This window comes from Cyprinus carpio, chromosome B17, assembly GCF_018340385.1.
Source record: "Cyprinus carpio isolate SPL01 chromosome B17, ASM1834038v1, whole genome shotgun sequence".
NCBI classification, from domain to species: domain Eukaryota; kingdom Metazoa; phylum Chordata; class Actinopteri; order Cypriniformes; family Cyprinidae; genus Cyprinus; species Cyprinus carpio.
The window spans coordinates 13,458,783-13,486,419 of NC_056613.1; the positions used below are offsets into that span (position 1 = coordinate 13,458,783).

Genomic DNA, 27,637 nt, shown 5'->3' on the forward strand with positions numbered 1-27,637 from the left:
CATTTCAAACAGCCTAAGATTGTGAAAGTATAAAAGACAGATGCTGCCAACATTTTTAGCAATAGAAATGTAGCACTTTTTGTCCTGCCAAAAATCCCATGGGTTCACTCATATGCATACAAGGCTATGTACTGATATATACTGATGGAATTGAAATGGTTAGTTTACCCAGAAATGAAAATTCTGTCATTAATTACTCCAAACCCGTAAGAGGTTAATTCATCTTCGGAACACAAATTAAGATATTTTTTATGAAATCCAAGAAATCCTTTTTGACCCTCCATAGACAGCAACACAACTACCACGTTCAAGGCCAGAAAGGTAGTAAGGACATCATTAAAATAGTCAATGTGACATCAGTGGTTCAACCCTATATTATATAAAGCTACGAGAATACTTTTTGTGTGCATGTGTGTGGTGCTGTTGATGCTTTGTTTACAAGCAGAGGAATGCACACACATACGTCGTGGTACTCTTTTGAACATGTGTCGAAGTCTGACATGGCACATTTATTTGTGCATAAAAAGTATTCTCATAGTTTAATAAAATGTTTGAATAAAAAAGTTGAACCACTGATGTCACATGGACTATTTTAACAATGTCTTTAACTACCTTTCTGGGTCTTGAACATGGTACTACCATTCCTGTATATGCAGAGTCATTACAATTAGTGGAAACAACCAGGACTCTTCCTAGAGCTGGCCACCTGGCCAAACTGAGCAAGTGATGTAGAAGAGCCTTTGTTAGAATGCAGACCAAGAAGCTGATGGTCACTCTATTTGAGCTCCATGATCATATGTGGAGATAAGAGAAATCTACAGAAGGACAAACATCACTGCAACACTCCATCGATCTGGGCTTTATGTCGGATGTGGCCAAACTCAATCCTCTCTTCAGTGAAGACACATGAAAACACACTTGGCATTTGCAAAAAAGCACCTAAAGGACCCTTAGACTATGAGAAACAGGATTCTCTGGTCATAAGAACCACAATTCCAAGCACGTTTGAAGGAAACCAAGCACTGCTCATCCCCTGCAGAGTACCATCCCAAAAGTAAAGTGTGCCGCTAGCAGCCTCATGCTGTGGGGCTGTTTTTCAGTGGCAGGGACTGAGGGACTCGTCAGAGTAGAAGAAAAGCTCAGTGAACCAAAATATTGAAATAGCCTTAATGAAAACCCAGTCCAGAGCATTCAGAAACCACAGACTGGGCAGAAGGTTCACCTTCCAACAGGACAATGACCCTAAGCACACAGGATTAGGGTCATTGTAAGCACAGAGGATGTAAAGGTTCTTCAAGGGTATGAATACTTATGCAATGCACTTATTTAATTTTTTTAATTTTATTATATATATATATATATATATATAAATTTATGAAGTTGTGACAATTCTGTTTTTGCTTGGTCATTATGGTTTATGGAGTGTAGATTGATGTGTGTGGGAGGGGGTCATTTAAAGCAGTTTAACATAAGGCAGCAACATAACAAAACGTGAAAAAATAAAGGGGTATGAATACTTTCGCAAGGCACTGTATAAATATGTCATGTATCATTTCAATCCCTTTCCATTTAATAAAGGCTTTATGAAATTTCTGGAGATTGCTATTTACAGCATATACTGATTTAAAACATTATTTGCTAAAATATTACTACAATGTAAATATAGGAATATTTTCTCAAATCATCCAAAAAAAAATGTTGCCTGAACTAAAGTTATATGAATAATGACACATATTATCTATAATGTCTAATAATGTCTTCTGTAGAGCTGCTTAACGACTGAAATTTACATTGTTTCAAAATTTGGCAACATCACCACTGACTAAACTGAATTAACACTGAACTGACTTGAGCTGAATAATGACTATCATCTTCTGCTTTTGTAGAGCTCTTTTACAACGGACATTGAAGTTGTTTCATAATTGATTAACTCTGGAACATAAACACTGTTATTCTCCTGTTTATCGCAGTAAAGCTGCTTTAAATCAATCGGAATCTGAAATTCATATTTATATAAAGCGCTATATAAATAAATGTGACTCGACTTGACATCTCAACAACATTTTATCCAGTGAACACCAGATGGCGCTGTCAAACAACTGTTTCTAATGCTCGAGCTCTAACGCCATGCTTCATGCATTTCACTATTTGTGTGTGTGTGTGTGTGTGTGTGTGTGTGTGTGTGTGTGTGTGTGTGTGTGTGTGTGTGTGTGTGTGTGTGTGTGTGTGTGTGTACATAATGGGAGTGTTTGTTTCCTGTTTATACTAAATTAATAACATATGAACCAACATGTGGGAGATCTCCCACCAATGAGACAAAAACAAAAGCAAAAGTGATGAATGGCAAACAAACTGTCCTGACAAAGAGATTCATGTTGAGGTCAAAGGTCACAGAGGTCAGATACTTGAGGCTGCAGGACACCAAAGAGGACATTATTTATGTATTTGCCTGTGACTACAATCAAAACTCTTTAAAATAGACACATCAGCACCTGCAAAAACTTTACCAAAGAAAAACAACGTGAACATATTAATACAAATGAAGTTTTCTGTCACTCTTCAGATTGCTTGAGTGTGAATATTTGTGGATTATTATGACATTACATACACAACAGTTTGAAAAAAAAAAATTGTTTTGGAATTTCAAAGTAGTTTTAAACTCATGCCATCAGTCCAGTGCCCTCGATTTAATGTTTATGTGCGTGTGTGTGAGAAAGAGAAAAAGATAAAGAGAGAGTGAGAGAGCTCTGGTTCTCATTGAGTTTGGCATTACTTTACAGAAAAAAAGATTTACAGGCCAAAAAAACAGATGGAAGAATGCAGTACAAAGTAGGAGGAGAGAAAAGAGAGAGAGTTCAGGTTTGCAAAGTATCTTTAGATGTTTTTCACAGTCCATGTGTAAGTGGAGGTGAGTGTGTGCATGTGTGTGTGTGTGTGTGTGTGTGTGTGTGTGTGTGTGTGTGTGTGTGTGTGTTTGTGTGTGTGTATGTGTGTGTGTGTGTGTGTGTGTGTGTGCATCCATGCTGTTAATGGATTGCTAATTAAAGACTTCTCAGGTGAAGCCAGAAAAAGCAGGAGAGGAAATGGAGGAATGGAGTGCCAGGTAAGAGGAGACGGTAGAAATAGATTATCAAATGAAGAGAGAGGATGGGGGAAGCAAGACAAACCTGAAGGAGGGGCAGAGGGAGAGGAAAGGTATGTGGCTGCCTGGGAATACAGAGATAGAAAGAGTAGGAAAAGAAGGCAAAGAGATTAAATAGGCACAGAAAGAGAGATCAGAGAGGAGAGACTCTGGTAAAAAAAATTCTACACCAATTAAAAGAAATAGCAAAGGAATGAAAGGGTGATTCTGTCAGTACCACTGCTCTGTTAGCGTAACCCTATCTGCTCTGAGCCGTAACATACAGTCACTCCATTCTACACACACACACTTCTAATGAGCACTCCGGGGCTTATACACAATACTGAGACTTCTGTGAGTTATTTAAAGAGAAGAGCGATCAGACAGAATCAGCTTTGATCAAGATTTGTGCTTTGAGGATTAATATCTTGCCTTTTATAAGTATGATCTGTTATGCTCTCTATTATGAATGTTGTTTTTGTTTTTTTGACATATCAGGTTGATATAATAGGGCAGGTCTTTACGTGGATGATGTTTTTTCTTTATGTCTTGTGTGTGCTGTTCTTTAGTTCTGTGCTTTCTTGATGAAATGAAGAACGTCTCTCAGGATATCCTCGAGAAGATTCAAATCTTTGGGAGAAAATGATTAAATTTTAAACACAATCCTCATTCCCTTACTCATTCTGAAAAGTTTTCGTTTGGAGAAACAAACTTTTTATACATCTGAGGGCATTCTGGGTGAGATTCTGAGTCAGAACTGCTGGATTTAAACTTTAAAAGTCACCTGTTGAACTCATGTTTCAGATCCACAAACGTCCTTCCGTGAGAAATGCACCTGCTCTGTCATCTGTTGTTCTTGACAGTTACCCTTCACCTTGGTGTCGTCAAGGTAAGTGGTTTATAGTTGCTTGAGAACATGTTGCTTATGTGCTCTGATTTTAAATATGAAAAAATAAATTAGATTAAGAAAAGCAACTGAAATGTAATTTTTAAAAATACATTTAAATTAGCCGCTTTATTAATGTATTATTTTATTGTTGTATTTAATAGCATTTTATAGCATGAATTAAATGTGCAAATATGTCTATTTGTTAATTTAGAAAATAATTGAATATTTTATTGTAATGTTTAACTACATTTTAAAACAAGGATCTAACAAGCAGTTGTAAGTCAAATTAAAAAGTGACTTATTTATTAATATGTTTATGTTTGAATTGTTAATTTTACCCAGTTTAAAAGTGAAAATATTCCATCTTGTGTGGAACAGTTTATATGAAGTTTATCATAGAATACTATCCATACAAAAAAAAGTTAAAAGAGAGGTAGAGTTTACAAGTGAGTGAAAGCGTGAGTTTAAGTCTGTAAAAAAACTGTAAAAGCTTTCACGCTTACTGTGCTGTAATGGTTAACAGACTGCTGTAAATGTGCATGCTTCTTTATTCCTCTCTACATGTGTCTCTCCCTCTTTTTAAAGCATATTTCTGCACACATGCTCTCGCAATATGACTCTCATCCATCAACCCCTAAGCATGCTCAGTAATACTCTTATGTATTTGAAGATCTCAAAGATCAAGAAAAGGACTAATAAATAAAATACATTGCAGTTCAATGCTGTTTACTATAAAAGTTGTGAATCTAACAGACAGCATATATAAATAAGAGGCTTTTATATTGTGTTTTGGTTGCCAGGATGGGCCAGACCTACCTGCCTATAGACTGTGCCTGTAGATGTTTTGTTTATGATTCATTAATAGTCCAGTGATCAGTAGATTAAGTACAAAAAACTCAAAATTAATGCTGTTTGTTTTAACTTTCTAGTTATCAAAGAATCCACAAAAAACCAGTGCAACTATTCAAAATTGATAATAAAAAATGATTCTGAAGCACCAAATTAGATCAAAACACCAAATTAAACACTGGCATATTCGAATGGAATAATGGCTGCTGAAAATTCAGCTTTGCCATTAGAGATATAAATTAGATATTAAAATACAATAGAAAACATATCATATAAATGGTTATAATATAATATTTCACAATATTACTGTTTGAACTGTATTTTTGATCAAATACATGCAGCCCTACTATGCGTTAGACCCTTCTTTTTACCCACTCCAAACTTTTTAACACTATTGAATGCACTCAAAAATAAATTTTTACATACAAATCCCATGTGAATGACCTTATTTGTGTGTGTAAGGCTGGAAGAGCCCAGCGTAAACAGAGGCAGGCTGAAGAGAAGCTGAGGCCGTATTTGGGCAGAGTGGATCCAGGTGAGAAAGTTATTTAATGCCAGTCTTATTTTATGACTGGGTTTGTACATTATTTATTCAGTATAAAAAGTTGCTTCTTCTTTTTACTATTTAACTCACTCTCTTTCTTTCTTTCTCCTCTTCAGAATCCCTTTGTCAGTTGTTGAAATGTCACAGTCCTGTTGGTTCCTGGTGCCAAGTAGTGAAGGAGGGGGGAGTTCTCGCCCCTAAATGTGTGTGTCCAAAGATCTGCCCATGGTAAGACACACACCAACAATTTAATAACAATTTTCCAAGACACCTGAGCTGATTTCATTGCCAAGCTACTTACAGTGAGCCAGCGGCATGAACAGTGCAGCTCAGAACTCAGTGTCATGATTAAGAACAGAATAATGACGTAAGACACTCCTTACGGCTCACAGACTCCTTGGAATCAAACCAGCAACCCATACATATACTGGTATATTTGTTCTGTGCACATAGTCTTTAATGCAGATAAAGGCAATATGCAAGGGAACAAAAAGAAAAGATGTACTTGAGGGCAGTATTAACACATTTAAAAAACGCTGATGCAGTTTTAAAAATATGACATTTTATTAAAACACCTCAGTCAGACAGTTTCTGACAATATCTTATGTAGCTAAACATCTTTTTAAAAAAACTATTAAACAGCTTTAAACTTGATTCAGTAAAATTAGCTTTACTTCATTCTACATGAAGTGGTGATCCAACGCAGTAAGTTTTTTATCATGATCATTTTTATTAAAGTAAATAAAAAAGCTATAAATAAATATATTGAAATTAATTTGTATTACTGTACTTTCAAACTTTTAAAATCGACAGCTTTGGTTTTCTAAATGTCTCTAAATGTCTGTTTTGACTGTTTCTTGCCAGTTTACTGCTCAAAACACTGATAGGTACAAAGTAGGCCTATTTTTATCCTCACTGCAAGTGAGATTAATGCAGTCTGTATTTTCTTTTATCTTGTGTAATTGTATTCATGTTTTTGATGTCTCCCAACCTGTCCATGTTGGCATCTGCCAAATTTGGCAGCTTCTACTAAGTGACAGATGATTTTATGCCAAAACAGTATACAGTTTTATATGACACACAGCCTGTGAGGTCAGCAAGAAAAGATATGAAAAGCATTTCCTCGTTCCTTTTACAAAAATATCTATTTTTGCACAAATACAGTATATGGTTTGTTGAATTGTATTATTTGTGTTTAGTATTGTTACCTGCTGTCCTCGACTCTGAACAGACCCAGTCGAGAAGCACTTTGTGTGTGTATGTGTTGTTTTGTAAAGGCAGGGGGCACCAGTGTGCAGCGTTTTGGGGAAGACGTACAGCAATGAGTGTCTTCTTCACAAGGAGGCCTGCCGCAAAAAACGTCGCATTGGCAAGGCACATAGTGGAGCCTGTATTGGTACACATACACAGACACACAAAAACTTTAAGCATAATTACACTTAAATGCACATTCAACCACTGTGTCCAGTGATGTTGTCTAAAAACATTCTATCTCGTGTGGTTTCTCTGTCAGTGAGCAAGGCTGAGTGCTCTGAGGAAGAGTTTGGTCAGTTCCCGTACCGTCTGCTGGACTGGTTCCTACTCCTCAGCAGAATGGGAGAGAGATACACACCAGCCGCTCCCTCACAAAGCTGCCTCACACACACACAGCGAACCCAGCTTGCAGAGGTAACACAAAGAAACACAATGAACTCACTCAAATCACTTACACACATGCCACCCTTAGACCATTCACACTTTGCATGCATTTTTGCTTTTCAAAACACACACTACTCAAATACTTTACAACAAATGTTGCTGTTGCGGTTTGTATTTGTGATGTTTTCGTGAAGAGTCAAAATAAACCCTTGGTTCATGTACATCCACACTAACCGTCTGCTTCCAGGCAGGTATCGAGATTAAACTTCAAGCAAGTGAAAAAAAAAACTTGTATAAATACACATTATTAATCACTTGCACATTGATTATCTTTAAATTATTAAATAGGAACCCTGATAAAAACATAACAACTACTCTGTATAGAGTTATAACTGAAACATCCTATAAAGATTTCAATCTATGTAGTAGAAAATCATGCTAAACTTAATGGCAACACGTCATATTAAAACCCTTAAGATGGAAAAAAAAATATTTTCCTCAGTGTTGTGACATACATCCAAGTGAAACAGATTATCGAACAGAAAAAAAAACGTAGGGCAGAGATTTAATTCATTCCACTGGTTGTTGATTAGATAAGAGGCAGATCTGAATGTGAGCTTGCACTCAATCCTAAGAAAGTGGCAGGGTTTATGATGATGAAATGATTGGAGAAATTTGGACTTGGAAATACTAGTGTTACAGTATTTGATTAAAATTTACAAACACAATCATTTAAAAAAAAAAAAAAAAATGAAACACATGCATGGATGAATTGTGCACAAAAAGATCAATAACATGCATTTAAAAAATAAATAGTGTGAATATCCATTTCAAGCATTCCCTTAAGACACTACCCTTTTAAAATTCATTCTGTCAATCAAATTACATAGTGTATAATGGCCTCATTTGGGACGTGTCAGCTCTATTTTAAGCCTGTAGGCTAAGATGTTAGCTTACTAATCGAACGCTAATTCAATATAATACTTGTAAAGTACTTCAAAAGACCTTAATAAATTGAAAAATTAAATGAGAATAAATAAGTCTCAAAGTCATTTTCTATTTTTTCTAATCAGAAACCCATAAAAAGTTATCTCAGCCAATGGAACGGGGATCATCTTTTCTATTCATTTGTGAATTTGTGATAAAAGCATCCTGATCCTTTATTTTTTTTCCCCTCTTTATATTTCAGAGGAGGTTTGTTCTGCTGGATCGAAACAGGGACGGGAAGTTAAGCAGGAGAGATCTGAGAAAGCTTCACTACAAGCGGATGCCACTGGAGCACTGTGCTCAAAGATTCTTCCAGTAACACACACACACAAAATGACACCAGTGCCTATAGACACACACATGTGATTTTGTGATGTGTTCTTCTGTCTGACCTTCTTGTTATTTGCATAATATTACCGCAAACCCTCCCCAGCACCCTTCTGATTATAGTACACATGCCTTCAGGATGTCACCCACCCCTCTCTCTCATCCTCTTTCAATCTCTCTTCTCTCGCTCATCCTCTCAATCTCTCTCTCTCTCATTCAAAGCTGTGAATGCTTATTGCCTTCCTACTGTTCTAATGTGAGTGGTGTCCTTTACGGCTGATAGCAGCGGAGAGAGACTTGTAGAAATCAAAAACAAGAGAGACAGAGGCAAAAAGAGTCCACTTGTAGATTTCAACAGTATGTTATTTGTGTGTGTGTGTGTGCAGGTCATGTGACAAGAACAAGAATAAGAAGGTGACCCTGAGGGAGTGGACATCCTGTCTGGTTGACCGGTCAGAACACTGGTTTCAGGATTTCATGTGTAAGTCTATATTTGTTTCATCTGAATATGAGATTCTCATGTGTAAGCATGTTCAAACACACACACACACACACACACACACATCTTGTCCTTTTTTCCTTTCTCTACCACAGCCGTGAAGATGGGCTCACCAAAGCTGTGTCCTGTCCCAGACAACAACCTTTAAATTTAGATGCTTTATCCAGGTGGAATCGTATTTTATACCTTATCATTTACCTAGAACTTAGAATAATTGATACCTGGAGACCTAAGCTAGCCATTTTCATTCTTGTTGGATTAAAAATAAAGTAAAATAGTGATATTGTGAAATATTCTTAGAATTTAAAATAACTATTTTCTATTTGGATATATATTTTAAAGTGTAATTTATTCATGTGATGTCAAAGCTGAATTTTCAGCAGCCATTACTCCAGGCTTCAGTGTTACATGATCCTTTGGAAATTATTCTAATATGCTGATTTACTGCTTATAAATGTTTCTTATTGTTATCATTAGAATAAAAACTGTTGTTATGCTTAATATTTTGAGGATTAAAAAATAGAAAGTTAAAAAACAGCATTTATTTAAAATAGAAATATTTTGTAACATTATACATGTCTTTACTGTCATTTTTGATCAATGTAATACATACATGCTGAATAAAAGCTTTCTTTACCAAAAAGTAAAAATATATATTTTTTGGTCACACTGCAGCACTTAAAACAAAGCACTTAAAACGCAATAACTGTTGCCCGAAAAGTGGGGGATGAAATTTATAAAAGTGTGGGTTATAATAATTGAATATAATAATAATGGTGCATAATAAAAGTCTAAATATTTCTGTTGGGTGTGTGTGTGTGTGTGTGTGTGTGTGTGTGTGTTGTGACTCAGTGCTGCAATCTAGTCAACAAAAATGGCTTTTTAAGGGACAGCAGCATGTATCATGGATCACACAAGCAATTACTGCAGAGAGAAAGAGAGAGAGATTGGGCTATAACCTTAAACAGAGGAATGGAGAGCAGATTAATTGAGGGGTGGTGTTTAATAGGAGAGATGGAGAGAGAGATGGATGGCCCATGAGAGAGATAAAAGACTACGTGAGCAGGGATGAGAGGAATAGATAATATGGCAGAGAGAGACGGGGAAAGGCAAGGACACCGAAAGAGAGAGAGAATCTCGTAATGCACTCACAGAATGGGACAGGGAGGGGGACAAGTTACAGTAAACCATTGCAAATGGAGGAGAGAAAATAGACTGAAGCATGAAAAATGGATCAGAAAGAGAGAGACGGCGGGGGGAGGGGTGTGAGAGAGAGAGAAAGAGTTGCAGAAGGGTGTGATAAAGGGTGGGAAGAGATTGTTAGATGGAAAGAGAAGAAGAGAGTAACTAAAAGGCATCCCACCACAAAGTAACTTCCCCTTCCAGTACATCATTGATGTCTTCCACTTTTCCAAACACTAAACGCTTCCAATCATGTCTGCCAAGTGTGAAAAATTGATTCTCAACATTTGAAAACAAGTAGATCGAGTTTTTCATGTCTATATGACCCCAGGAAGTGCAGCAGAATAGTCATATCTCATTACATTTGTAGCTTTTAAAGTGGGTTTGGTTTCCTGTAGCTGTAGTGCAGTCAAGAATCATCTCATCTGGCAGCATCTTCTGCATTGTTTTGCTTTATGGTGCGGTTTGATATCTGTCATTGTGTTGCGTGATCATTCTGCGTTGTGACATTTTGAGGTTATGTTTTGAGTTTAATGTGTGCCGTGTTTTTATTATGTCTTGTGTTGTTAATACGCAGAGTAGTTTGGTCCTGTGTTGCCTTAGTAAATGTTTTCACTCAGACTTGACTATCTGTCTTAAAGAATTTTGTGATTTACAGGCACCATTTGCATTTGTGACTCCAAACAGTTGCTTAGCTACAGACGGTATATAACAATATATATATATATATATATATAACAATATATATATATATATATATATATATATATATATATATATATATATATATATATATATGTAGGCTAACATATGTTTGTATTTATTCAAATATATACTGTATTTATTTTTAAATGCATAAAAACTGATAGATGAACAGTATGTTATCGCTCACCTGAATATGAATACCGTGAAAAATGACTTTCTTAATCATCTGTTCAAAAATGATGAATAGAAAAATAAATCAAAAGAACAGCCTTTATTGAAACTTTTTGTAATAATGTAAAATTCCTTACTGTGACGTTGATCAGTTTAATGCATCCTTGCTGAATAAACATTAATTTCTTTAAAAAAAAATCTTGCTGACCCCAGACTTTTGAACAGTTGTGTAAAAAAAAAAAAAAAATCACAGAAATGCATGTTCAATATCAAAAATATCAAAGTCCATGTAACAATCATTTGTTTTCCCCATAGTAGACTTCTACTGTAATTGCATTATTAGTCAAAATTATTGTCTATTCTAATGTCAATAGAGCTTAACTTGTATTTAACTCAGAATATTAATTTATGGGTGTGCATGTGTTCAGAAATGAGTCCTGTCTGTGCTTAAGAAGATAAGAAGCATGATAATAGATCTATTTTCAGTAACATTTCAAAGCTTGGCAGATCTTTAATGAATGTGTGTACAAGTCAGAAAGAAAGAAGAGATAGAGTCTTTTTATCAGTAAAAATTAAATGAAATGAGGTCTAGTGGGGAGACACGACCCCTGGGGTCAAATCAGGGCCCCCTCAGCTCTCTCGAGACCCCCCCCCAATCAGCTAGAACTGTTTCAGGAGACACACACACACACACACACATACTATCTCATTAAGAGATCTATTGTCATATGCTCTGCTTCAGACTGTGACAGCACACACACACACACACACACACGTACGTTTCAACCTTACACCTCATCTCTGGTCACATCTCTAGTGTCTCTCTGAGGCCACACAGACAGCTAACCTGCTTTTGTAACGGACACAGATGCAGAAATAACAGATCCATATGGAACTGTTGTATGGATGAGATCATGTACATGTGTCATGCGCTAAACTCCCATTGGACGAGAGATCATAGTGACTCCATGACCTGCTGCAGCCATGACATCACACACTGGGAGGTCAAGCTGAACTCTGGGTGAAAGTGACATGTTGATTGGTTAAAAAGACAATGAACATGACAGCTGAAGATTTATGAGTGAACCGTTTCTCTCAATCACTGACATTTTTGTTTTTCTGATTTTTTAACTTTTTTCTAATTCAATTTTAATGCACATTACAAAAACTTTACATTTGCCCCCCCCCCCCCCCCCCCACACACACACAAAAAAATTATATACTAAAAATATAATACATATTAAAAATAATAAAAATAGTTGAAATTAACAAATTTTTTAAATGGGAATAAAAAATGTAAAAATACATTAAATTATTATTTTATTTATTAAATTATTTGCAATTTCAATTTGAATGTTCTTTATTGGTATGACAAAGACTGTGATTTAGTGTACTAAAGTTAGTAGACTGAAGATGAAAAAAAATAACACCAAATGTGCCAAAAGAGTGATATCATACTATTTCCATATACAAATACTCTCTCACACTCTCTCTCTTTTGGGTCCCTGGAGAGAATCCAGTTTTATATGGGCAGATGGGCAACTGTTTGTCATCTGCTGTTAAAATTCGGATCACTATCCACAGACCACTATCACATCTCTCTCCTTTCTCTCTTCTCTCTATCTCTTTCTCTATCAGTGTCGTGTTATGCAGGGGAGCTACAGAGGTCTTCTCGTCATAACCACCGAACTGGAACAATATTGCATTTAATACACTACAGTCTTTATAGGACTAATGGGCTGCATTTGTGAGAAACCTTTAACCAGCCATAAATAATTGATAAAACCTGAAAATTCAATTATTTTAATTAAAGATATGTCGTAGGAGTGTGTGTGTGTGTGTGTGTGTGTGTGTGTGTGTGTGTGTGCATGCTTTACAGAGACAGAAGCATCCAGCAAATATGGCGAATGAATTATTAAGAAGAACACAAGAGAACAGAAATTCTGCATGGTAGAAAAAAAATCTAACTGGTGAAAGAGAATGAGAGAGCGAGTACGAGAGAACACCAGTCAGAAACACAGAAGAAGAGAAAGATGATGGTGTACGTGTGCATTCATGTAAATGTCTTTCATTTTTAGTATTTCTGGCAAAATCCAAAAGGTTAATCAGTTATAAATCAAAACTTCAAAACCCCCACAGTATCAGAGAGAGCCAGACTTCAGGCAGTTCAAAGGGATTTTGAAGTGGGCCAGACCCATTTAAAGCACTCACCCGGCTCTCCAGGGGGGACAGGAGTGTGGGGCCCACCTCCAAACACCCAAAGATTCAGCACTGGCCCGATTAAAGCATCATATTTTAAAATAGAGACCTTTTGGGCAAGTTGATAAGATTCTTTCCTAAAAAATACATTTTAAAATATACTTATAGTATATGTAGTATATGCAGCATACTTATGATGCTATGTAGATAGCATCACAAGCATGCAAAGGCTGTTGCTGCCTTCTATAAAAAATTTAAAAAAAATGATCTTTTTCATATTTCCATGGTTCTCAGAAGCATAAGTTGTCATAGTTAGGTAAACTTCTAGTAAATTTAAAGTACAATAAACAATTTTTGGGGGTTCTCACTTGCTGCTATAGCAAAAGAAAATATAGCAGTTAACAAGTTTATACAACAATTTACCTTACTCTTTTTTTAATAACTGTACAAATGCATCCCAGACAATACAAGCTTTATTGGATGAAGCTCTGAATTTTTTTTTTTTTTTTTTTCAAAATGGCAGATGTCAAGATGTTGATTATGATAATATTGTATATTTGCATTTCATTTAATAGTAAAATAGAGATGCACAAATAACGATAACTGATAAATGGCTGATATTAAAATTTGATACTTAAAAAATTATTAAAAATAAAATGTAAAAAAAAAACCTGATATATTTAGGCATTATAATGTACTGTATGTAAAATGAATATTCATTACATTTAAATAAGTAGATCATCCAAAAATTAATATTTGCTGAAAATGTACTCACACTCAGGCCTCACCTTCCAAGAGCTTCATTGGAACAGATCTGAAGAAATTTTGCATTACATCACTGTCTCGCCATTGGATCTTCTGTAGTGAATGGGTGCCATCAGAATGAGAGTCCAAACAACTGATAAAAACATCACAAAAATCCACAAGCAATCCACACGACAAATGAATGCCTTGTTAGGTGAAAGTTACATGTTTGTAAGAATCCATCAAGATGTTTTTAAATTCAAACAGTTGCTCCCAGCTTAAATACGAACTACATGTAAACCAATGATAATCGCAAGTCTGCAAATACACATAAGTCTGTCATTTGGGACAGAGCCACACTTTATAGGCAGCTGTCTGTGTAGGCCTACAGAAGACAGCAGTTTATTCCCCTTTTCTCACATTTATCTACTGAAAAGAGTGATTTTATCTAACTGATGGTTAGAAAGAAGACATCACTGAACTAAGGCCAAAAGTTTCACTTTACACATCTCACCACTAATGACTAGACATTATAACCCACATTCCTTAATTAGAGCAAAAAACTTTCTGAAGCTGAGAGCAAACAAAATATAATGATCAAGGACAACATGAAATATAATCTGAACCATTTGTAGGATGAATTTCTTCTTTCCACAATGGATTTAGCAGGACTGTGACCATCAAGAACATTCTAGATTCATTAGGACTCTGATTGTCAGTCATATCAAGTTCCTCTCGTCACCGCTGAGCTGCTGTCCTGACCTGAACCAAAGCCACTGATGGCGGCCTGCCACAGAAAATCACTTCTTACTGGCCGGACATATCTATTGGTCAAGGAAATCAAGTCTTGGATGAGCTCTGGATTTTACTTGTGAGCGATGCAGCTCCTTGCTGGATCTGGGGTCACAAACATTCATACACACACGCGCACGCACACAATGACCAGATGGGTGGAGTGTTCTCATTACTTCAACAGCATGGCTGAAGCACCCATAGAATACTTTCAAAAAGGCCCAGGAGACATGCTTAACACACACACACAATGCAAATAGCTCTTTTCATTCTGCTGTGGAGGATGGACAGAATGTGAGGGAGGGGTGGAAGATGGAGAGATTGCATTGTGTGGAGGAGAGAGGCACAGTGTCGAGTTCGGGAAAAACACTTGCAATTACATGTACATATTCAATCTCTCTGATAAGAGCACTTGACCTTTAGAACAATACATACACAAACGCACACACACCCACGCTTCAGGTGTGTGCTGTGGAGCGACTTTATATTCAGCGCTTATGTATTTATGATAAATATAGGCTGATATCTATATCTATATCTGTGCCCATACGTAATGTTATACATATTGCCCTATATAAACAGTGATAATGTCATATATGTTACCAAAGTGATATATAATTTTCACATACAGTATATATGTCACATATGTGTTGATTACATATATAAAATACCCATAATAAAATTTGTATATGTGTGCTGTTTTTTACATGCATTATACAGTATGTAGGAGCTACTGTCTGTAAGCAATATATATTATTATTATTATTATTTAGCTTTATTAAAACAACATGTATACAAAAAAACTATATATTTATATGCATGTAAAAATGTATTGCATATACATACATATTGCATATTAAATTATTTTTCTATGGGCTATATATATGAAATTGTTACATTTTTTTTTCATATGACAATATGTTTCCTATATGAAAATGTAATATATTTCACATATATATTACATTTGCATACAGGTGAAACAGCTAATAAATTAAATTAAATTTAAACTATGATTTAACTATTTTTTTTTTACTTATTTATTTATTTATTTTATTAAAGATATTTTTCTGCATTCTGGTAATGACAATTTTGGGACAAATTAAAACAACAAGAAATCTAGGATATTAATTATTTTACTGTTTGTAATGAAGATGTTTATGGTTTTGGTTTCTATGAGAATTAATGGAAATTATCTTTGGTGTGGGTCCCCAAATGTAATTAACACATCCCTATATAATCTTCAAATACACACACACACACACACACACACACGTCTCCAAACACCCTCCCTAATTCTCTCTGCAATTACACCCCCCCCCACACACACACACACACTTACCACCCCTCTTGCAACGACAGCACTCACCAAGACACTTTCTCCATCCTACTATCCATCATCTATCTCTTCTCTCTCTCACATACACACAGTCCACACTCGCATGTGTCTGTTTGACTAGCACGCCTCAGTTATCAGACTGCACCGATCTGGGTCGGGGGGAGAGAAGAGAGGAGAGAAAAGGAGAGGAAACGAGAGAAGAGAGAGGATAAGGGAGAAAGAGGAGAGGAGAAGGGTGGGAGGGAGCTTTTCTTTTTTTTTTCTTTCCCACTATCCTCAGGACTCCAGCAGGACAGGGGAGTTTCTGTGACTCTGAGCACCAGTGCAGAAGACATCAGACCCGTTTACTTCTGCTCTTCTTCGCCTCTCCTGCCTTCTTTCTTCAGAGTGAACGTCCTGAGCACTGGCTGAGGTAAGTACATGTGACTGCATGTTTGTGTGTCTGTGATTACATGTCAGGGACTCAACTAGTAGAGAGCATGGTGCTATCAACGTTAAAGTCATGGGTTCAATTGTTTTGAATGCAAGTTGTTTTGTAGAAAAAAAATTATAAATGTTTAGTAATATGAGAGACCTTTTTCTTCAATCTCTATTTTCTTTGACCCATCACTTTGTTACATGAGACTGGGATCATCTCCTTTCTATATGAGTGTGTCTTAACTCGTGTCTGTTTGACCACTAAATAGACCATAAGTACAGCGGTGAGGTCTGTGGTTTGGGACGGTGGTTCAGTTTCAGGGAAATCCAGAACAGGGCTCACAAACTCCTCATAGTGTGGATGAAACTCAAACTGAATCATAATATCTGAAAATAACAATAGTCATGGTATTAGCAAGAGAGAGAGAGTTTTGTTTTGTTTTAAAATGTTTTTTATTTTATTGCGTATATCTGATAACATTGAAATATTGTTAAAAAATAATAATAATATAAAATTTAAAAACATAATATAAAATATTTGAATAAATCTAACATTATTTTTTTTAAATAGTATAATATTAATATTATACATAATATAAAAGTATTAAATATTTAAATAAATATGACATTTAAATCTTGAATTAAAAATATAATAATATAGAATCTAAAATTATAATATAAAAATGTATACAAATTATAAAAAGTTTAATTTTGTTCAATTTTATGATAACATATCCTCTGTAAATACGGGCATAATATTGCTGCGTTAGCGTTGAAACTGCATGGCCATGATAGAATTCAATTAAACTTTGAGAGTGAGACAGAGAAAGCAAGGAAAGAAAGACAAAGCAATTAGTGTTACTTGACTTGTTGAAGTCGACAATTAGATCCTGAGTTCATGACCATAATGTATTTCTGCCCTGTCCACAATCTCCCTCAGTCTTTCACTAAACCCTTTTTCTCTCCGTCTCAGCCCATCTCTGTCTATTTACCCCCCTTACGGCCCACATCTTTGCATGAGTTCTCAGTTTTCATTCTATACCATTCAAGTTTGGAGTCCTTTTCTGTCTTTCCTTCTCTCCTATCCACCTCTCTCCCTTTTTTCTCTCTCTCTCTTTATATCTGTCTCCCCTGGGAGCAGTCAGGACCCCTGCAAAGAGCATGTGTCACATGACACCACAGCCACCAATGCCATCAACAAGCTCTCCAACAAATCGAGAGCAAGAGAGAGAGTGTGTACAGTAATACGAGCTCACCAAACACAGTAAACAGAGATTGAGAGATAAAGAGAGAAATAAAATTAGGGTGAGATTTTCTGAACGTGTACTTACATTTACATTTATGCATTTAGCAGACACTTTTATCCAAAGCGACTTACAGTGCATTCAGGCTAGTGTACTAAAAACATGGGAAATCAAATGGAAAAACATCATAAATTATAATTTCAATACAGAATCATTAAGAATTCAGCCTATTCAGGACAATATTCATATTTTTGCATTATGAAATTATTTTTAATTAAGCACATTCCCCTCACATTCTCATTACCATGATTTGTCAAGGCATCCCACTCCCATTATTCTCAATTCTCATTACTACAATACAGTTGTTGTTGATTAATTAAAAAAAAAAAAAAAAAAATTATATTAAATGAAATATGGCAAACACTACCATTGTGTGTGAATACTTTCAAATAGGCCTAAGTATTTTAATGACATAAATATACAAATGTTAAAAATATGTAAAATATATAATACCATTTAAGTACTATATACTTTTAAAAGAATGTAGTTATTATTATTATTATTATTGCATTACAATAATGAGAATTTTGGAAGAAAAAGAAATTTTACAATGCAAAAATTATGCAAATGCAAATCCAAATGCAAATGCAAAAAAAATAAAAAATAAAAAATCTGAATGCAACATTTTTCTTTATATCTCATTTGATTTTAGGAGGGAATTTATCCCTAACATTGGTTTCATCAACTCGGAGGTTTTACTACAATCTATCCAGCTCTTTTTCGCGTATTCATGTGGACGTGTCAATTTTGTTTTCCATTTTTCTTCTACACTTCCTGGCTTCCATCCCTTCCTCCTCCCGTCTTTCTCTCTCACCTCCTACGCCCTTGTTCGGCTCCTCCCTCTTTCACTCTCCCTTTTACCTCATTTTTTCCCCCTTCCGACCCTCTCTTTCTCACCTACACTGTCTTTTTTTCACCTTTCTTAATCCCTCTCTTCATCTTCCTGGACATTTCCCCGCTTCCAGCTCTTTCTCTCTCTCTCTCCTCCCTTCACACTTTCCTTGCATCCTTCCTTTCCACCCCCTCCATCCTTCTTCTCTTCTGTTTCTAATGAGGGCCTGTTCTGCAGTCATAATCAGAGCAGAGGTTGGGTGATGCGTCTCACGCGCGTTCACTCCACCGCCTGTCATCCGATCTACGGGGCAACGTTTCCCCAGCGACAACCATGCGTGTTGTTATGGGGACACTTTTCAGCACGACGGCTTTGATCGCAGCCTCTCTCTCCCCGGGGACGTGAACTCACATCACTGGGCCCATCAGCTGCAGATAAACACCGCTTGAACATCTGAGAGTTTCAAACTTCTTCAACTCTCCCCCACAGACGCCGCTCGGCGGTGTTTAGATTACCTCCAGGTGCTGTTTTGGTCGGGTTTGTTCTTTTTGTCGATGGATTTTTATACAACCAAAGCAGCCTGCTGTTCGTACATAATGAGTGGAGTTGAATTATATTTCCACGTTAAACCAATTTGATGTCGCATGTTAAAAATAGAGACATAGATTCAAGTGAGTGTTTGCCAGGCATCGCTGAAGTGCCGCTCTCGTCTCACAGCGCGAGGCTTCTGTGTGGAGTGTCAAAGCAGAGAGCACTGAGTGTTAACGGATAGCAAATTTTCTTTGCTCATATAAATAATTCTCTCTGAATAAAGGCAAATGTTTCCTGCTATCAATGAATCATCAGCTGGGACGAGTCTCTCTCTCTCTCTCTCTCTCTCTCTCTCTCTCTCTCTCATCTTTGCCTCACAACAGATGGAGTGTGAGAATCAACTGATTGACTGATAACTCTGTTCTTCGCTTGTCAGCCGTAATGAATAACCTTTGTGCTGAATGTCGGTAGCAACACAAGTGAGTTTGTCAGCACCTTGGGAGATAAATAACAGCACTGTCATCTAACACATCAGCCCCAAGTGCAGATCTTCCCAGGATTTAACCCGGGAATGTGAGTTTCAGCCGTCAGAGTTGGATTTTGACAGGTTTTAGAAGATTTTAATCTTAATTTTAATTTAAAGTTGGCAGTTTATCTCCAACTTTCACATCAAGGACAAGGCAGATGTTTCAAGTATGATGGATTTACACTTTGTGAAATGAGATAAAGTCAAAATTCTGCTGAATTATCAGCTCTTTTGAAACTTCCAGATGTCCTCATTTGTCTTGGAGCTGTCATAAGACAAAGCATGAGCCGTTTGTAATCTAAATAGATTGACTGACTGACAGACAAGATACGGTAAATCAACTTTTCACTACAGTCTGTACGCTTATGCGTTTTTCTGTAATAAATAGTATGCAAATGGAAGTATGTCAAATGAGTTGAACAGTGGTAGGCGAACGATATCTGAACGACATACTGCATCTGCACAGATTGTGAAGTGTGCAACCAGTGGACCATCAGTTTCTAAATGTTAAAAACAAAAATGGCAAACAACTGTGAGAGGGATGTCTTATTTCAAGTGATATACCAAAAACATTTAAAGCTTCTTTTTTTCCCCCCAAAGTGGCTTACAATTCTATCAAAAGTTTTTGAAAAAAAAACCCATTATAAAAGCTCTTACAGTACCTCTTGTTTAAAACTGACATTCTCTGTTTTCCAGGCAAGTGTAAGTGAGTGGCCGTTTGTGTTGGATGAGGATGGCTCTCTCCTGGTATCTCTGCCTGGCCATGGCCATGGCCCTCTTTTCTGGTCCCGGCACCATCCATGCCCTGGCACCTGAAAATGAAGTGACATTACACCCCACAACATGGCTGAGTGAAAACAGGGTCACACCTGTACATCTGCCTAAAGGACGCACTCGCAGGTAAAAGACACACTAGACACACACAGGCTAAATAAAGACAATAAAGAATTTCTCCAATAAGAAGCAGGTACACAAAAAAAATGGGTTTCTTGAAGCATCTTGGAGACGTTGCCACAGTTCTTCTGGATTTAGTCTGTCTCAGTTTGTTCAGTTTCTTCATGTCATTCTAGTCAGACTGATGATGATGAGATCAGATCTCTGTATGGAGCACTGGCTGTTGTCAGACTCCTTGTGCAAACAAAAATCTCACTGGATTATTACAATTAATAGTAAAATGAATGTTTGGAAATGTAAACTGAAATTTCCTACAGATACACTACAGCAAAAGAAAACCATTTTCTAGCTGGTATAAACACTAGTGTTCTAATAATTTTGGTCACCACTGTATATTACAATATTTACTTTGTAAACAGTCTGTAGAAAAGACATTAAACTACATTTTACTAGCAACGCAAACTCTTTTTGTGACCCTCTGAAATCAATGATGGGTCAATTATTTCCTCCTATCTGTTTGATTCTTGTTAATGGGCTTAAAATCATGCCACAGATTTCCCAGTTTCCTCTCTATCAAACCCATTGAATTCAAGCAGCTAAAATTGCAGCTTTCTTTTTCCATTAGCAACACTAGCCAGTGAGAACCACAGTGAGAACGGCTCCCTCACCCGTAACAGAGGTGGTGTCAGGCTTCAGACTGAGCGCGAGAACGAGAGAAAGAGAGAGAACAGAATGAGTTTGAATGCATGATCACAGCCGCAGGGCAGGAGCTGCTGATCATAAATCAAATTAATTAATATATTAAAAGATTGTAACTGTCTTCCACACAAAACTCTTACTAAAAATTGCATTAAAGGGGTAAAGGATGGACACACCTAAAGTGTACCTGCAAGTAATCCCTCAAACTAAAACTATGAGCCTTTGTTTTGTTGTCAAGGTCAAAGTTAAACCTGATTACCAGAAGAATGAAATCAATATTATGATAATGTGCCAAGCCGGTGTGCCAGGGGCATGCAAATAAGAGATTCAAATCACATTAAACAAACACTGAGTCTTAAATCTAATGTCTGACTCTTTCCATAGCAATAATATAATGAGCAGTTAAAGATGCAGAAAACCACTGACTGAAGGCAGCAGCACAAGCAGGGTTTCAAGGTCAGAGGAAGTGGCTGTTGCCAAATGGCTGGTGTTACCAGAATGCACCGAGGGAGGTTCACCAGATTCTGCCCAGTGTGATGTTATTCACGGAGGGAGAGTGAATGTGTTTCCTGCCTGAGCGGAGCACTCTACAGTGACGCTGCACCTGGCATCAGCTGTGATCTGTAAACATTAGGGTTTGTGGAGATGCATATCTAAATGACGGCGATGGATCGATAGAAGCTTATCAGAGATCAGTCATTCTGGAGTCATTGCTTTTGTTTCTCCTCACCTTCATTAGCAGATCAACTTGTGCAAACTACAGCAGTCAAACAGTCCCCAAGGAAGCTCTGCGGCATGTTATTTAAAGACGTCATGTCATACACTTTTTAGCATTAACTTTTTTTTTCACTGAGGTATTTTTAAATAATATTAGTACACTGTTTTGTTCCAAAACAGTCATCATTTAGTTTTTAATAACTTTTTTTTTCACCCTTTCTCTGACACTTATAGTTCAAGGGATAGTTCACCCAAATATGAAAATTCATCAAGTCATAAATTTCTCACACACGTCGTTCTAAACCTTCTTTCTTCTGTGGAACACAAAAGAAGATATTTTGCAGAATGCTGGTAACTGAACACTTTTGGTGACCATTGAATTCCATTGCATGGACAAAAAAAGCAATTTTTGGGCAAACTATTAATTTAAAATAAAAGCTCTCTTCACATAAGAAAGGAGCAACAGCCTTCTTCTCACAAGTGTATTTACTGGCAGTTACAATATAGATGCCAGATGTTCACAGTACAGTGCAATTTCACTCAAACTGTAAAGTTTGTACTGAAATGATCAGGGACTTTGTTGAACTTGTTGAACTTGAACCACTCATTTCTAATGTTGAGATCCTTCTGAATGATTCAGAACAATGAACACAGCACAAGGTTGGTTGGACATTGATTCCTATATTTTACTCTTATCTTTACTATGGTGTTTAGAAATAATAATATGACTGAGTGGATTAAGTGTCTGAACACTGAATAGGCATTTATTCATAAATGTGGGCATTCATGTGTTAAAGTCTTTGGATTTCTGATGTAAGAAATCCAATGATTTTGTAATATTTTTGCAGCTTAATTTCAATAGAGGGTCTTTTAGGGAAGTCTATTTCTGCTTTAGAGTAAAATAAATATATATATATATATATATATATATATATATATATAAATACATTGTGAGATACAAAGGGCCAGTTGCATAAACTGCTTAGGCTATTCTAAAAAGTTTTCTTCAAGACTGGTCATAACCTTTTAAAATCAGTTACAGAAAGGTAGGTTGGTTTAATTTGAATCCAAAAAGTAAGACTGATTACCCTTTGGCTAACTGCAAGTTGGTCAAACTATAGTTCTTAAGACAGTCTTAACATGGTGGCTATGTTTATGCAACTGGCCCAAAGTCTCAAAGATATTAAGGCACAGTTACATGTTTTTTGTTTAAAAAATTAGGAATACAAATAGAGTGAATTAGATTCTCTTAATGAGACAATTTGGCTGCTGCATATTGTTAAAGGAGACTGTTAGACCGATTAATTTATGATTAATGGTTAATTTATGGAATATAAAAATAGATTTTTTCAGAGCTCTTATGAATAATTAGACCAAACAAATCATATTTGCTGTGTCTAATACATACAGATACTGATCTGTGTTTCAGACTGTATTTCACGCTAAAGAAGAAAGCCGATTTGCTGTCCGTTACTGTGAGCCCCTGTGCAGTGCCCATCGAATGGAGCTTGGCTGTTCGGACCCTGAAGGATAAACCGCCTAAGAAAGCACACTGTGAGTTTGTCTGTGTATATATGCTTATTCATGGACTTGTGTCTGCTTGAAGGTGTATTTGTGCATGCATGCAAACACGTACGTGTGTTTGTGTTTGGGGAGCCCTGGCATAGACCTAACCAGGACTAACAGACAACTCAGGGATTTTATATCCAAAGGGCGGATGGGTTACATCCCTTCAGAGGCTTTAATGAAGAAGCGAAGCAGTCGCTTGAGGCTCACTGATTTAATTAGCAGGTGTAAAACTGCTGTTGTGCTGCTTAAGGGCCTCTGTGGACAGAAGATTCTCCTCTTATCCATCTCCAAATCTCCAGGCTGTTTCCCTGACAGAGAGAAGACAAGAAAGAAAAACATTTTCAAACAGAAACAAAGAGATACAACATATGCAAGCACAGTCTGGATGGATAAACATTGATGTCTGTTTCTAATTTAAATTTTATGTAACACTTTACAATAAGAGTCTGTTTGTTAACATTAGTTTATGAATTAGGTACTGTGAAAAAAAAAATTATATATAGCATATAAATAGCATTTATTAATCTCGGTTAATGAAAATTCTATTATCATTTGCTCAGCATCATGTCGTTCCAAACCTGTATGACTTTCTTTTTTTCTCTGTGGAACATTAAATAAAATATTTTGAAAAAAGTCATACAGTATTAAAATGACATGAGAGTGAGTAAATTAAGTTCTAATTTTTGGGTGAACTATTCATTTAATTGTAATTATAAATATAATGTTGTTCATTGTTAACTAAAATTTGTGCATGCTACATAAATGTTAAAAATGTATGTATATTGTATATGTAAAATTAACAATCAATATTAATAAACCCTAGTTCAAAATACCTTATGCATTAACTAATGTTAACAAATTAAACCTTAATGTAAAGTGTTACCAACTGACATTATGAATAAAATTAATATTTTTAACTCATAACGCCAGACAGTTAAATGTTTTGTGTTTCAATAAGCATTTTACAATTAGTATGTTCATAAATATTTGGAAGACACATCTGCTTCATGAGTCTAACAGTACCAGAATAATCCTGATCATTTGATTTTGCATAGCATTTTATGGTGACTACATTTCTGCACTCTGCTTTCATAATCATGCGCATGTTCTGAAATGAAGAGTTAGTCTGGCAGGCAAAGCAGCATTATAAAGTCATAAAGTGACATATAAATCATTTAGACTGTGAACTCAGGGGTCCCCATCTACACCTTTAAATTATTCACTTTGATTACCAAACGTTCCCTCTAAAAGTGTGCCGACAAAAGTAATGATGGTTTGCATGAAAAACAGGCTTATCCGTGCATGCCGCCCAAATGTTTTTAGCTCTCTTTTGATTAGAGCCGTCTTTTGAATATGCTTGATCTTGATCTGAAATGCTTCGTTTCTGCAGGGAGCTCGAAGAAGAGCATGCCAGAGGTTTGGTGGAGAGGTTCTGGAAGAGAAGTTAGGATTTACACCTACACCGGCAATGCTGTAGACACCTTCACCGGTCCTGCCTACGCTGTGGCGTCCATCTACATCCTGCGGCTGAAATCAAACGAACAGGACACGCAGGTGTCGGCGTACCTCCATGAAGGTCCTGGTCCCTCGGGGGCTTTCCCGGAGCTGCCGTCAGACCCCAGAGTGCACACGCTGGGGGTAGGCATGACCAGTGTCACCTTAAACTGGGCTCCGAGTTCCTCTGTAGTTGTTAAAGATGGTCACCGGCCACATCACGAATATTGTGTCTTAGTCAACCACAAACACAACTATAGAAGTCTTTGCGCTGCTCGTGAGGGAATCCGAAAGGAGATACAGAATGTGCAGAAGAGACAGAGGAGGGACAAACAAAGCAAGGAGATTGTGTGGGCAACGCTTAAAGACTGGTGGTGGCGGCAGCCGGATGCCCTCGAGAATCGTGAATCTTCCACAACTGACAAGTTTGAGGACCCTGGATGTGTGTGCAGGGACATCGAAAGCGTTTGCACGGTTTCAGACCTGCTTCCGGATACGCAGTACTACTTTGACGTCTTTGTAGTGGACAGGGTTAATGGCACGAGTGTGGCCTACACCGGCACTTTCGCCCGCACGCATGAGGAGGCTCGCCCTGCTGTCACATCCTTACGGGAAGGCCAGGTCAAATGGGTCACCCTGAGCAGGGACGCAAGCAGTCTCCAGGGGGATCAGTTCCGATTTAAACCTCGTGGGTGGCAACAAAATGGCCTACTTACCTTGCACACTTGCAACAGCACTAGTAAAGTCAAGGTCACCGTCTCCAGTAAAGGAAGAACTTTGACATCTCAAGAGGTGGGAGATCAGCTTGCCCAGCTATGGTTGCACGGTGCCCCATCGTACCTCATCCAGCTCCAGGCCTTGGCTCTAGGTTCTTCATCGACGATCCCTAAAGGCAATTCCAGCAAGTCCAAGTTCTGTCTCAAAATGCAAGCGTCATCAGCGTACCACCGCCGAGCCGTGCCAGTGTTTCCCGCCACACTACAGATTAAGTCCTTCAACAAGTTGCGGACATGCAACTCTGTCACTCTGGCCTGGATTGGGACCGAAGAGCGGAGTCTCTATTGTGTTTATCGGAGGCAGATCCCACTTGGCAGCAAGCAAACCTCGACGGATCGTTGCATCGACCCAGAATCCCGTCCTGCAAATGAAAGAGTCCTCTGTAAGTATTTCCAGGAGTTGAACCCACGTCGGGCTGTCACGACAGCGGTGATCGGTGAACTGGAACCAGGGATGCTGTATGTGTTCGACGTTTATCTTATGAGACGCTGGGGCCTTCCAATTAAGTACCACAGCAAGACGGTGAGAACCAGAAGTGAATGCTGAGTGGACATCTCAGAATCTTGCTCTCAGTGGAGAAGGACTCAGTGGAGAGACATTACGCCACAGGGAAGCCAATGTAAGGCCAGAGAGGGAACTATGGGGGGCCTTGATCTGGTGCAGTGGAGGTCAAATGTGACCACTGAAAGACACAAACACACATAATAATGCCAACACACAGACACACAAAATACCAAGAGAGGTGAGACCAAGCTCACACCAGCAAAAACTAATTTACTTTACGATACTCCCGTATTAATGTTTGTGTTGTTGTTGTGTATGATGCCGTCTCTGTTATTAATTATACAATATTGAGTGTCTGAACAACAGAAACTCTCTCATCGCTTCCACAAAAGAGGACCATGCCAAAATATGCAAGAGAAACAGCCGGAGGGCTTTGCGCACCAGTGCTAACCAGAGCTGTATCAGATCTCTCAATCTGCCACCAGTATCAGAGAAAGACACCAAGCGAGAGAGGGTCGAGAGAGAAGTCAGTGTGTTGATTATGCTCTGCTAAAGCATGCAGCAGGGAAAAACGAGTTAGCAGTTCGCTTCGCTGTCTGTGATGTGATTGTTGTGCTGCGCTTCTGCGTACTAATAAAACACAGTTACCAACCAGACATGAAAATGATCTGTAGATGTTTCACGCTTTGACATTCGTCAAGGGCAATGGCTGTTCATGTTCCTGAATATAAAACGGACTGAATTTAGGTTATACATGTGAAAGCGATTCAGTGTAGAGATGTTAGTAGCAAACAGGTACACAAATTTTTACCACCGTGACCATAAGAAAGTGTTAGTATTAATAATACTGATTATACAAATAACAAACAGACATTGTGAGCTCTTATTAAATATTAAAAATATTTACGATGAACTTTGGATGCTGCAGTCCCATACACATCAAAAGTGCTCCAGGGACTCCCCCTGCCGGCCAAATGAGGAACAAACCCTGAACTACTGCTGGATGTCCCAAAAACAGATGGGGGGGGGGGGGGGGGGGGGGTTAGATGTAGTGACTGGAATTTTGAATCACTAAAAATATTTGTTTAGTTGCCTTCTACAGGTTAGATCATTATGATCTATCATATTCTGAACTTTGGCTAGTTAATTCAAAATTCTTTGCATTCTACAAAAGAGAAAAATGAGTCTTTCAGGTTCGATGAGGATTGTGTAAGAGAGATTTTTTTTGTTTTGTTAAATTATCCGTATGGCTGTAGAGGAATCCATGGCCTCTTTAAGTCAACTGAAACAAGTCTTATGTATTAATACCATGTGTGTGCAATGGATTAATGTCCTAAAAGGGGAAAACTGCAAAAATACACTGTTAACCTACTGTTGTTTAGCAAAAATA

At 37.3% G+C, this 27,637-nt stretch overlaps 2 protein-coding genes across 7 annotated transcripts; both read left to right on the top strand.

Moving 5' to 3' along the window:
* The first annotated feature begins 2,987 nt into the window (after positions 1-2,987).
* Positions 2,988-9,232, top strand: LOC109057493 (SPARC-like protein 1). Of its 5 annotated transcripts, none has more exons than XM_019074737.2 (9): positions 2,988-3,103; positions 3,926-4,010; positions 5,322-5,394; positions 5,520-5,631; positions 6,681-6,799; positions 6,917-7,071; positions 8,231-8,343; positions 8,742-8,836; positions 8,950-9,232. In XM_019074737.2, exons 2-9 carry the CDS (start codon positions 3,951-3,953, stop codon positions 9,000-9,002), a joined length of 780 nt encoding a protein of 259 aa, XP_018930282.1. In that variant the 5' UTR covers positions 2,988-3,103; positions 3,926-3,950; the 3' UTR covers positions 9,003-9,232. The 5 variants fall into 5 exon arrangements, with proteins under 5 accessions (XP_018930282.1, XP_018930278.1, XP_018930277.1 ...); XM_019074733.2 differs by lacking the exon at positions 2,988-3,103 and adding an exon at positions 3,113-3,195; XM_019074732.2 differs by lacking the exon at positions 2,988-3,103 and adding an exon at positions 3,223-3,294.
* Positions 9,233-16,012: 6,780 nt separating this feature from the next.
* ndnfl (neuron-derived neurotrophic factor, like) lies at positions 16,013-26,903 on the top strand. 2 transcript variants are annotated; one of them, XM_042742367.1, is made up of 4 exons: positions 16,013-16,395; positions 20,290-20,493; positions 23,333-23,457; positions 24,863-26,903. In XM_042742367.1, the coding sequence occupies exons 2-4, from the start codon at positions 20,321-20,323 to the stop codon at positions 26,287-26,289; spliced, it is 1,725 nt and encodes a 574-aa protein (XP_042598301.1). In that variant the 5' UTR covers positions 16,013-16,395; positions 20,290-20,320; the 3' UTR covers positions 26,290-26,903. The 2 variants fall into 2 exon arrangements, with proteins under 2 accessions (XP_042598301.1, XP_042598302.1); XM_042742368.1 differs by lacking the exon at positions 16,013-16,395 and adding an exon at positions 18,366-19,057.
* Positions 26,904-27,637: the final 734 nt, after the last annotated feature.